General features: G+C 33.3%; 1 protein-coding gene across 6 annotated transcripts in view; it reads left to right on the top strand.

Moving 5' to 3' along the window:
* Nucleotides 1-2597, top strand: part of Antp (Antennapedia) — a 169851-nt gene extending 167254 nt beyond the window's left edge. For all 6 annotated transcript variants that reach the window (XM_021339575.3, XM_049837059.2, XM_021339566.3 and 3 more), the window contains one exon: nucleotides 45-2597. In XM_021339575.3, the coding sequence (XP_021195250.1) occupies nucleotides 45-295 (251 nt within the window). In that variant the 3' untranslated portion in view covers nucleotides 296-2597. The remainder of the gene's footprint in view (nucleotides 1-44) is intronic.
* Nucleotides 2598-12622: the final 10025 nt, after the last annotated feature.

Raw genomic sequence — 12622 nt, 5'->3', positions numbered from 1 at the left:
TTTTTTCTCGTTTCATATTAACGTGTACCGTTATCTAATTTCAGAAAGGAAGCGGGGTCGGCAAACCTACACCCGGTACCAGACGCTCGAGCTGGAGAAGGAGTTCCACTTCAACCGGTACCTGACGCGGAGGAGACGGATCGAGATCGCGCATGCGCTCTGCCTCACCGAGCGCCAGATCAAGATCTGGTTCCAGAACCGCCGCATGAAGTGGAAGAAGGAGAACAAGACCAAAGGCGAGCCTGGGTCCGGGGACGAGCCGGACAATATGAGTCCGCCCACCTCGCCACAGTAAAGGCCTCTAGCTTAGTTCGCGCGGTCCACGTCGAGGGTGGCTTGTTTCAGATTTCCTCGCACGAATCACAAACTCCGTTTTCCGCGTTTATTTTGTGTATACGAATTACGTTCGATTGTATCGAACACAAATCTGAAACAATACGCCCCGAGACCGAAGTTACTAGAACAGTTTAATTTGTATAAATTGTATGTTGGACTTTTCATGATAATATTACATTATAACTAATACGTAACCTAGTGATTTCGAGTAATGATAGTGTGATGAAGAGATTTTTACAGTTGTTAAGTATAAATTAATTTATAGAAACAATCTCAATACCAATAATTACCAAAAACGCAGTGTATATGATTAGTAAACTGCATCATTTATGTGATTATATAGTTGATTAATTATCATTTCTTCGGTATTAACTACTGATTTGCAATCGGTCATTTCTTTTGTACAAGTTCTTGACAGAGTGCTTGATACTACATGCCTCATAATATTTATTTCATAGCTACTGTAAGTTGGCATCAATAGTGATTTGGTATTCAGGAAAAAATAAAGTATGACGTCCATAATTTATTGTTAAATTTTGTATCAAGCACTATGTCAGAAATTATGACAAAGTAAAGCTAAAATTCTCTAATAATTTTGAATCACAAAACCATAAGGACCTCTTATAAGTAACCATTGATAAGAAGGCAATTAGTATCCATATTGTTATTATTTAATATATTTGATGTTTTATTTCTTAATTAAGCTATCTAAATACTATTCTGTACATACATAATAATTTTTAGATTATATGATGTACAATTGTTTTAGTGTGAATAATTAATTATTGAGATTAATTTGGGAAACAACGATATTATTCGTGGTTTGAGTTTTTTTGCGGTATGAGTGTTTTTGATTTGTGGATCGTCTTATTTTTTTCTATACGTAACTCGTAGTGCGGGAAGGCCAGTTTACAAGTGCAATGTATACGATTTTTGATGACACATATACGTAATTAATACTGATAATAAACGTCATAGGAAATCTATTATTATTGTAAAATGTTACGAGATCAAAGCTTATAATTTAAAAAATACTTAATGAGAACATAAAAGAGATATTCTTTGAACTTCTATTGTGGATAGGTGTGTCAAGTGAGTACATCGTGGACACGTTGAAAGAAAATGACATGAATGAGGACAATCACTTTATTTATAATGAAACAAAAGTTACCTTCACTATCGTAGGTGCAGAACTTGATACTTTGATTTTTAAATCTCTTGTGGAATGTAGGTATGAGGTTACATGTTCACAGTATACCAAAGTTAGAAGATAAACTGGTGTTTATACGAACGATATAAGTAGATACGGAGCGCTTGACGTTTCAGGTATAACCGTAATACATCATTTTGAAAAGGTATTTTTATAAAATCATTGATTAAGGAACCCGATATACGTAAAAAAATATCTAATTTAAATACTCGTAATACGTTAGTTTTACGAATATTATTATTAAAAAAAATTGGCGAGTGATAGAAAGGTTGATCTTGTCAGGATTCAAGTTATACGTTTTTTCGTAATAATGTATAAAAAAGTACTATTTGTAAATTATTTTTCACATAGATTGTAATTAGTGAATGTTTTAATAAGAACTCAGTGAGCCGGTTCGATTTTTTTTATTTTGTGCTGTGTTCGTTAAGTGAAATGTAAATTGTAATAATTGTATATTGTCGATATATTCAATATTTATTTATTGATTCGCTAATTAGGTTCGCTTACGTTTTCTTCTATTGCAATTGGGTGGAATATTCGATAGCTGTCTGGCTGGGATGCATTTTGTTGAATTATTTTTAATTGCTCAATTCACATGTTTGTGTTGTAATTTTATTGCTAGAGTTTAAGCAGTATTTTAATTTGTTGTTACTTTTAAAAAGTGTACTACAATAAGTATGGTGTATAACGACACTGACATTTATAAATCCTCTTAGATGGTAATATTATAATTTCAGTGCAATGTTCCACAAAATTTTCAAATCCCTTGCCAGATGGAAACTATAAGTTTGAAATGTAAAATTTTAAAATTAGTTTTACTTATAAAATTAAGTTCTGATTTTTAAGTCTGTCGAGAACTGTCCTGAAAACTCAAGAACTAGGTCTGTAGAGAGACATTGGAACCTAATTTCAACGATTTTATTTACCATTTATGTCCTATCGATTCAAAATTTATGAAATATAACTATAATTAGTAACATAATAAGGTTAGGCGAGACGATATTGTCATAAATATATAAATACATGAAATTAATAAAGCATAATGATTGTACTTTATGATTTTTATTGTTAATTACCTTAGAATTAATTGACTTAAAGGAATATTTGTCGCTAAAAACTCTGAAGACTGCTGTTCTGAAACGAGAAACCATGAAATATAAATAATACTTTCATTTATCAAAGATATTGCTTTTGTAGTTGGTGGCTCAGTAGGAATGTGTTTGAGACATTTTATTTATCTTGCGTCCTAGTTTTAAGAAGATTAAAAATCTCACTAAATTGAACTGTAATCGGAAACAGAAACCACAAATTACTTATAAGAATTTTAGTGAAATGGTTCCATTCATCTTGACGGATTCACTTACATTTGTGTAAAAGAAAACAGTCAGAATCTGAAAGAAATTTGTCTTCCCTAAACCTCCCAAGAGTGTTTCCTTCGCTCCTTGAAGTTCAAGATTTACATTTGGCTAAAACACCAAAAGGTCAAGGTTTCACAGCTGTGCCTAATACAGCACATATCTCAACTCCAGCTATGAAATAAAGGCTTTCTTCCACATCGAGTTGCTAGATACCATCATTATAATACGTCAGCTTAACGACAAAATAATGATTTTGCGTGATACCCCCGTACCTTCCGTGTCAGTCACGGCTGATTGGTACCCCACACAAATCTCGAAATTACGTTTTTTTTCTGTTTCACGAAAGCTATTTATACGACTAGGTGTGGCTTCTCTAATGCGTTTTTAATAATCCCTACGTCCAATGAACGCTGAAGGCGAAACATTATTCTCGACTGCGATCTCAACTAATGCGATTTTGACAAGTTTGGAATTGAGGCAATTATGGTTTTGCAGGGTTTTAAATGGCGTGTATTTGTCTGGGTGATTTCAGCGATCGCCGGAAGTTATTATAACTATTTTTTCTATGTAATTAGTACGGCTTTGTATTGTTTCCCGTTATATGTAAGATTGGCCCCATTCTTGGGTTTCCTTTAAAAGGGAAATGCCTTGTTATGCAATAGAATCATGTATTTATGTAATCATATTTACATTTATTTCTGGAATCTCTTTGCTTTGTGTCACAAATATTTGACGATGAGGTTAACAGATAATTTGTATTTAGCACCATATTTTTTTCCTCACAATATGTTTGTATCTGTTGTTTACAAGCACTAGCTTCAATACAATTTCGCTGTGTGTGGCATTTGGCAAGACACTGTTTACTTACAAACACTGAATATTGGCACCGATGTATTTGCTATTTTTATCATACACCAACGGATGTAAACAATCCAATTTCTTTCAATTCCACTACCAGCTAAACTAGACCCTTTATAGTGGAGGTGATTGGATTGATTTTGTTTTGTTATAGGGGTCATAGTAAAATGGTGGGTGTCTGGGCTCCGGGAGATGATAAGTGTTATTTATGAGCTTCGTCAATGTGCCATTGCACTTGCCACAGATTGGGTTCACGGTCGCGCTCAGATAACACAATCATCTACATACATATTGCCAACAATTGGAGCAATCACTCTGATTCTGTCTCTTAGCAGAATTTTATAAAAAATATTCTGCTGTCATTTCTTTTATTGTATTAATCAGTGTCTTATTTGATATGAATGTTGGGTTAATATCCTGATATCATTGGTAGTTTGTGTTCCAATAGGCATTTGTTAGAAGTAATGCATCAGATCCTATTAGGGTTCAAAAATATTCTAATTTAAATTGGTTGCATACATTTTGAAGAAAATAATGCGGTACAAAGCTCTCATTAGAATCTTATATTGGGCAATTTTGTATTATCACTATAGAGATTTATATTGTTTTGTTCAATTCAGTTATCGAAACGTGAAATATCTACTAGTCCATGTTTTTTGACACATGCTGTCCTCTTTGATCTTTTTGCAACCACTTTCAGTGTCTAGTTAGTCAGGCACCAGAAAAAAACAGTTACAAATGACTTGCTAAATACCATGAGTGTGTCTTGTCACAAATTTTGTAAACATCCATTTTTTAGTTCTAAACCATACAAAACGCTGAACAAGTTAAAACTTACTGTCCCAAGATGAAGACATAAATCATTGACGATTTTTCACTTACGACCTTGCCTCATAACGTTCAATTTTATTGACTGCAATAAACCAAAGCAATGGTTAAATCAACGCCGCTGTATCGATATAAACACCTCGTAAATATCCCCCGTCCCTATCATACTTGTACCATTTCGGGCAAGCTTGAGCGAGATAGAAAAGTCGCCTCTTCATTTAGCTGTTACTGAAAATAGTTTATGAGAGCTAAGGTGTCGCGTATAAACAAATGATTATAGACCTTATTTCGTGTGGCATAGTGTTCGTATTTTGGTGTATTGTAAAATTTATAGCTTTTAAATGGGTCCTTAAATCGCAATAACGATTTGTTTATAGATACTCGTGTTGTCGGCGATCCTTTGTGAGAATAAGTTTAATTTATGGTCTCGTGTTAAGATACAAGTCAACTTTGTAATTGATTTTATTGGCTTTTTGACACGTTTGATAAGTTATCTGTGTTTAAGTTATTAATTGATTCGTCATTGTTTTATTCATGGTGGGAATTATAAAGCTAAACGACACTAATAAGGCCATAAATCAACAGTTTTGTATATTCGAGTCTCTAACATTTAAGACCCTCTTAGATTGTTATTGTAACTTTTAATTATCGTATTATCTACAGAATGTTATTTGTATAAGCAACCTAAATAGATAATTTTATTACTATTTGTCTACCGTCATAGCGTCATCTACATAGATTTTTTGGTTTATACTGTATTGCACAAGAAGTAAATTAATTAATCCCACATGAATAGAAAAACAATGGTACCTATCTTTAGCAAAAGGTGCTTAAAACCTTGCTACCTACTCTTTTCAGTCTAAATTCTATGATTTTATTTAATTTTACTAACATAGCCCATAAAATTCATTTCACAATTTCAAATTGAAATTCAAAATTGGCGCCCGCGTGGCCGCCATTTTGTTTGGGGCGGTGTCCCCGCTCGCCCCGCCCCGCGCTGCCACTCCCACGCGTCAGCCACTCGGACGCAGCCCAACTCATTTGTTATAGTGTACAGTCTACCCAACAGGTTGCTACGGTGTAGGATTGTATTGAATTTGTATTTTGTATGATAAAACAAAATCTTTATTTTTATATTATTATTCTTGTATTAACATACGAATTTTTAGACTAGTATCAATGAATTAGAAAAAAATATAAATACCTATGGATATGTATTTTTGCAACATAAATTGTTAGGCATAAATTATTTTTTAGGTATTGTTCTCTAAATACTTTCTCACAATGATTCAAAGATCCTGCCTTCGGATAAAATAGCTGAGTAACATAGGTTTGAATATTGATTATCAACCCAATAAATTGCTAGGTAGGTAAATTACTTGACAAGACAATGTTTTACAAATGTTTTCTTATAAAACTGTTTAGTGAAATGTACGAACTAAAATAATTATCTCATAATAAAATAGTAAAATACTTACTGGAGCCACCAAATATAAAAATACAATATTAAATTTCAACCAAGTTAGTGGCGAAACTTTAGACCGCTGGATACACGTCAGGCGTTGCACTGGAAGATGACACCGATAGAGATGCTACCGTCCTATTCCCATATATGGTAAGTTATATATTTCTGTCCTTTTTAATTAGCACTTTTACTCAGTTCGACTTCAAATAGAACAGTCGCGGGGGAGCAGTTACGTCACTTAAGGGAAGCACGTATAAACTATACGTAGGTATAAAAATAGGTATGTATGTAGGTATATCTTACTATATTGTGTTGCGATCTCTTGAATTTTTTAACTCGAGCACAAATGGAATAGGTATACCAGCTTTAAAAGATAATACTAAAATAGATACGTATTTGGACGTTGTGATAGTTATTTATAAGACAGCTAAATTGAGTGATGTTAAATATAGCTTCTTAAATAGAAATATGGAATGCACAGAAATAGGAACTCTTAGAAAATTTACCTTGACTGAAATACATGCCTAGTTTTGTATATAAGACATCCCACAATACATTATATCAAATTGACAAATTTTGCTTAACTTTATAAGGATAAGAATGATCCTAATACCTAAAGATAGTATTAAGTTTATTTAAATATTGAAGGTAAGTTGCGTTCCGTAGAATGGATAAGTACCTACAAAAAAGATACGAAAATAAAAATGTTGATAACTTGACACAAAAGTATAAAGATGTTCACCAATATAATTATCATTACTACATCTGTTTTTATCACTCGTTACCTGACTTCCCTAATGATATCTCTAAATGATCCGTTTTAAGAAGCAATAAATGAAGCAATGATATCATGAAACCTACAACACTGTTAATACAAAGTAATTTGTCGGATATTAATTTCAAGACAATTGTGTCTTCTACGAAAGGTTCTGCTAGTATTTATAAGACCAAATTTACGATTAAAAGTGTAAGTAGAAGTATATGAAGAAAAAGGTTTGGAGTTCTTTGAATGATACACGAATTGATAACCATACTTTTCAAACTGTGCTGATGCATTTGAAAAATGTCTATAATCTATCCGACGATCATATCTTTAAGCCGCTTACCTTCTTCTATAAATACTTTTCCGTCATCATCAATCCCACAATCATCATTTCCATGTTTTTCTACTGCAACTTCATAATAAACTAAAGATCTCCAAAGAAATGGTTCATCCTCACGCATATCATTACCAACAGCACACGCAAGTCATTTATCTCATCACCTAGCTCTCACAAGATCATTATGACTGCTGGCAGACACCTCAGCTATTCTCATCCACTTACATTGTAATATAATTACTTAATTATATCAACCAATAAATAGTTCAACGTGGGAATTCAAAAAGAATTATTTAGCTGTCAATGTTGCGTTCTGGGATCTTAATTAATGTAGGTACATGACCTATCTGAATAAATCAGTCACGGTGAGACGTAAGTATTTGACATTAGAATCGTTTAGTGTTTGTTCTTCTGCGAATACAATGTCTGTCTTTGAACCAGTTTTGTTTCTTACTAGGACGAACTTTTGTTAAAGGAGGATGACACCATTAAAAAAAATATGTATTCATTTGATCTGCGACTACCTGATTCGCTCTGAAGTCATAGTTTGTTTCTTATATATAACTTAAGATGGGAACTAAATTAACAAACCATGATGCTGCTGTAAATGATTGGCATGCTCCTTAATTTAGTAGGATTCTTTAACAAGAATCCAAACACGGATCCTCAAAATTAACACTGTTGCTGTTTAAAGCTGTTTTGGTAGTCTAAAAAAATATATTAATATATTTTCTTTTTATATTTCTAAAAAAATATATTAATATATTTTTTTTAGTATTTTTCCTAAATAATCATTACTTTCGAAAGCAGAAAAGTTTTCAAATACGCTTCTGACTACTTACTTCATTCCACATGTGTGATCACGTAGATTAATTAAAGCTGTCCCAGTGTAGACAACGTCTGCTAACCTGCTAATTAAAATTGAAAGGCATGTCACACGTACAACGTAATAATGAATTCCATTAAGGCCAACAATATGCTTGTAACCCCTAAACTGATCGACATTGACCAATTAATTTCACCGTTACTCATTACATGAATTATTAATGAATTAACACAAATTGTGCTGCTCTACATTACGAACGGACACTTTAAAAAATAATTAAAACCTAATGAAAGCTTTGACCTTATTATATTGATTGGTAATTAGATTATTTTTATCTGACTCCAATTTGTTGGTATTTATATAGGATTGTTAATGTCACTTCCGATGTGCATGTCAATTTGTCAGTCAGCGTGCCAAGTTTTCGTGTTTTATCACCTGTTTGATATTTAATACGGCTAAACGACTTCTCGGTATAAATAAGTAACAGGATATATCTGGAGGGATGAAAAAGTTTCAACTTTTTGCTGCAGGTAGTGTTACGGCCGTCGGATAGTACCGAAATAGACTACCGCCGCCGGCCGCTGGAATTTAGTATTGGCGGTTTCTGAACACTCCTTTTACCCAAAATTTTATAAGAAGCAAATTCATGAACAGTAAGTATTATATGTTAGTACAGTATATGATTAGGTACCTACTCGTTGTGTTGTAAATGTATGAACAGTCATGTCCTTTCTAAAATTAAGTAGGTAAAGGTACGTAGGTAACCAACATACATTTGCTAAAACATTTCGGTATGAGATTCCCTATTCAATAGAAGGTTTATCTAAATTTCGACACCAGTAATATTAACAATTTGACTGTTAGTTTCAACACAAAATTGCAGAAGCTAAGTATAAACTGAAGGGCTTATTAATAATCCTGTCAATATTAACCTTTGCATATAGCTAACTAACAAACGTTGTCGATTGAAATAGTAAATAAGGAATCCAGGTAATATTTCGAGGAAACCTACAATTTACATACATACTCTCAAGTCTGCATTAAATACCTAAGCAAGTATATAAGACCCAAAAGCTATTTAGTCAGACTTAGAAAATCTCTAGTTGTAGCAACTGGAACCAATGTTTTTATTTTTTGTAAAGAAAAACTCATAAATATAAAAAATTGAAAAAAAATATATAACCTTAATCCAAAACAAGTTATCGCGTTAATACGCAGAAATACAGACACTTTCAAAATTAACCGTATAATCCTATGATATGTCATTCGTTTATAAAAACAAATAAATAAATTTTAAAATATAATTTGATGTTACTTAACGGTATCCATTTAATGATTGATGATACGCCTTAATTACGACACAGTGTTCTTCTGTGTCAGATTATGTAGAATTTTGTGCACAAAAATTTGCACTGTGTTCATTTGTTTTGTTAGTTGGAACACAAGTCGGTTGAGGCTGCTTTGTCGGCCCAAGGTTGGTTCTCAAACATTTGCATAGGCAGCTCGTGATTCCAAGTGTGTAGTCACGAAGTTGTAATGTCATTTTTATATTGAGCAAAATATTGCACTTTCTAATGTTTGATGTTGTTTTGTGTCACGGTTTTGTTTCTATTGACTTGACAATTTTCTCTGCTTAAAGTTTAGAATAGGTACGCACAAATATTTTTCTAAGATAAAATCACACAAGCGTATTTTTTACATAATTTTACTTACCTAATATTATAGCTATATGATATCCTCGGTTCTTTTTTCTCCCTCCAGGTATCTTTCCTTTGCCCACCGAATGTTAAATCCAATAACTACCAAGAGAAGATTGTTCACCTTATTTACTTGTATCACTTCTCCGTATGCAATACTTACTACAGTTACCTACACTCAAAACAAAACTAATTAATAATAAAGCTACCCTACATATAATTATATCATCCATCTGAATATACACAATCCCACCACGCATAGCATTCATCGTAGCATTCAACGATAATATAAAGATTATACTTTATGAAAGCGATACTAACTACCTGATAGTCTAACTGCTAAATAATCACAGCTATGACGGCGTTTATTGGACTAGATCTAGGCAATTGAGTTGGAATTTTCTAACAGCCAATCAGACTTGATTCGTCGTCATTACAATTAGTCGTAAGGATGTCTGCTACTGCACTTGTGACGACCCAGTTTAAGACACGTAGTAAGATATCTATAGCTTATAAAAAATGTATACTTAACCTTTATTAAAGGATATATCTATAAGCTGGAAAGAACTTCCGTGACTTCTATACATAAGTGGCGGAAGGGGTGTTATTAGTTGAAAGCGATGGGCCTATCCATGATCCATTTCATTGGCATGAATATGAAAAATTATTGGCGACAGTTCTGAAATCTATTAGCGAACGTGAGTCATAGTGAAATTATTAGAAATTCTTTGACAAAATTTTGGTCCATTTTACTCCAACTTTTTATTTTCACTTCAAAAATAATTTTAGACCTCCTCGCTTACTCCTTCAAAATCTAAATTATAGCCAATTTCTTCTACCTCTCAAAAACTTGCCAACAAAAATGCTAGTTAGACAAAAATAACGAGATAAAGCCCTTATTGCACGGTCCGTAGTCTGCAGTAAGTTATGTTGGGTGGCGTGCTGTGAGCAGCGTGGGGCATTCAATAAAGATAATCCGAAGATACCAGCCGGTAAGCGTGTAATCATGGCGTAGATATTATCTAGTTTTAGGTGTGCTGGAATCTGGGGCTCCTAGAATCTTTGTAGCTGGTATGGACAAGGACGATGATACAGAAAACTAGGACCCTGAAGTTAAAAGTAAGGAATAAAGACACCTGGCTTCAAATGATCACGTACCAAATTCTAAATGTTGTATCCCTGATATAGGATTTCCTGATGGTCACAGTACTGCCGTCAAGATTTCCACAATTTCCAAGGCAGCGATATAAGTTAATGACCTCAGAACCAGTCTCTCGCATGTTGACACTAACACAACGATTTGATGAAACTCCTCGTGATAAATTCAATCAACGTAACATGTTACGTTAATACTTACGTCATTATTTAAGTAGGTGTTGAAGAGATTAATGAGTGAGATTATGTCCGTGGGGTTTGTGAAGTTTATTACGAAGTTACTAATGCATGCGCACCTATGGATGGCGCCTTGGTCATTGCTGTCTGGGTATCTACCAAGCATTTATTGTCTTCTACAAAAGATTTTGATGGTACTATTATTCCATATTTTTCTGGGATATCTTCAATTTTATCAATATATAAGCTTCAATAGAAAATTCGATGAACTACATTGCATGCCAATCTGTGATAAAATATTGTGTAGTTACAGGGAAAAAAGAAGAATTATTTACATTTTGGGAATAATTTTATTTCTTTTTCATCACAACAAACCTCAAGTTTCCTTACTTCCTCATACTTTCAGCCGCTTTCTCCATTTTCTCCGCTTCGCTTCGCTCAGTTCACCGCTAACCGCTGTCATCGTGTACAATAATAGGATGTTCCGATTTCTCTAATATCATTGCGTGTCTACGGATAAGCTCAGCGGGGTTTCCTCATATTTTTGTTGCCCCACTTTTTGTTTATTTCCTTGCTCACATTTTGAAACTTTGGCCCGAGAGCAAAAAGAAATGAAACGAGAATTTAAATAATATAATTGAGTTTAAGACTTCCTGCTTGGATTTTGGTATCAGCCTTGCTTGGAATACCAACTTTGTTTTGATTGTATTTAATTCTCTCTTAGCTTTTAATATCTCACAAGGTCTCTTTTGAAGTATTGTTAATAAAAACAATCTTTTTGCCTCTGTTAATATCCATTTTTGGATTTTTTATTGATATTTCTTACTTTTGCCTTATTATTCAATGATATTTAGTTATATACTTACAACAAATTGCTCTGCTTTTGTTCACGATAAACTATCTTACGATCTTATACTTACTTAATATTTGATTTCTGGTGCAGCGTCACAAAAGCCGCTATCATGGCGTAGCGGGAACCAATCTTGTTGCCATACAACACAATGGCAAGTATTTCGTGTGTCGCTTGTTTCTTAGCTTTTCTGCGTTAGGGGAGGTCGAAGTTTGGATCCTAGTGCCTAAATTATGTACTAAGGAGTCTCGATTTTGGTTTTAGGTATCAATAAGATGAATTGGTTTGATTTAGTATTCTAAAGACTAATTTCGTTTTGGAGTCAATTTATTTAAGAGCGTCAATAGCCCAGACGTGGATGGAAGATTAAGAGGGAATAAGTTCATATTTTTTAAGATTCTGGGTGAATGAACTCATGTCAAGACTTCTGGATCATTTTACAGATTGTTAGTCATGAATATATACCTAATACATTCTATTTTTTATTTGGATACTTCAGGATGGTTTGCCTATATATAAGTGCTGTAAATGATAAAAAATCGGGATAGATAAAAAGATCGTAATTGTCTATGTAAAATTTAATAAATAAATAAGAACAGTCACTTAATCTTATTCACCCAATAAGTCAACACCATCGAGAAACCAGAGTAAACTTCTTGGCAATGTATAAAGGAAGAAGTGACAGCCGTTCACAAAAGGGGCGGAACGCAGATATATGATGAACGCTAACTTTCAGTACATTTTACCACCAATATATACATA

This window comes from Helicoverpa armigera, chromosome 14 (genome assembly GCF_030705265.1).
Source record: "Helicoverpa armigera isolate CAAS_96S chromosome 14, ASM3070526v1, whole genome shotgun sequence".
Classification (NCBI taxonomy): Eukaryota; Metazoa; Arthropoda; class Insecta; order Lepidoptera; family Noctuidae; genus Helicoverpa; species Helicoverpa armigera.
This window is presented reverse-complemented; position numbering and strand designations above follow the sequence as displayed.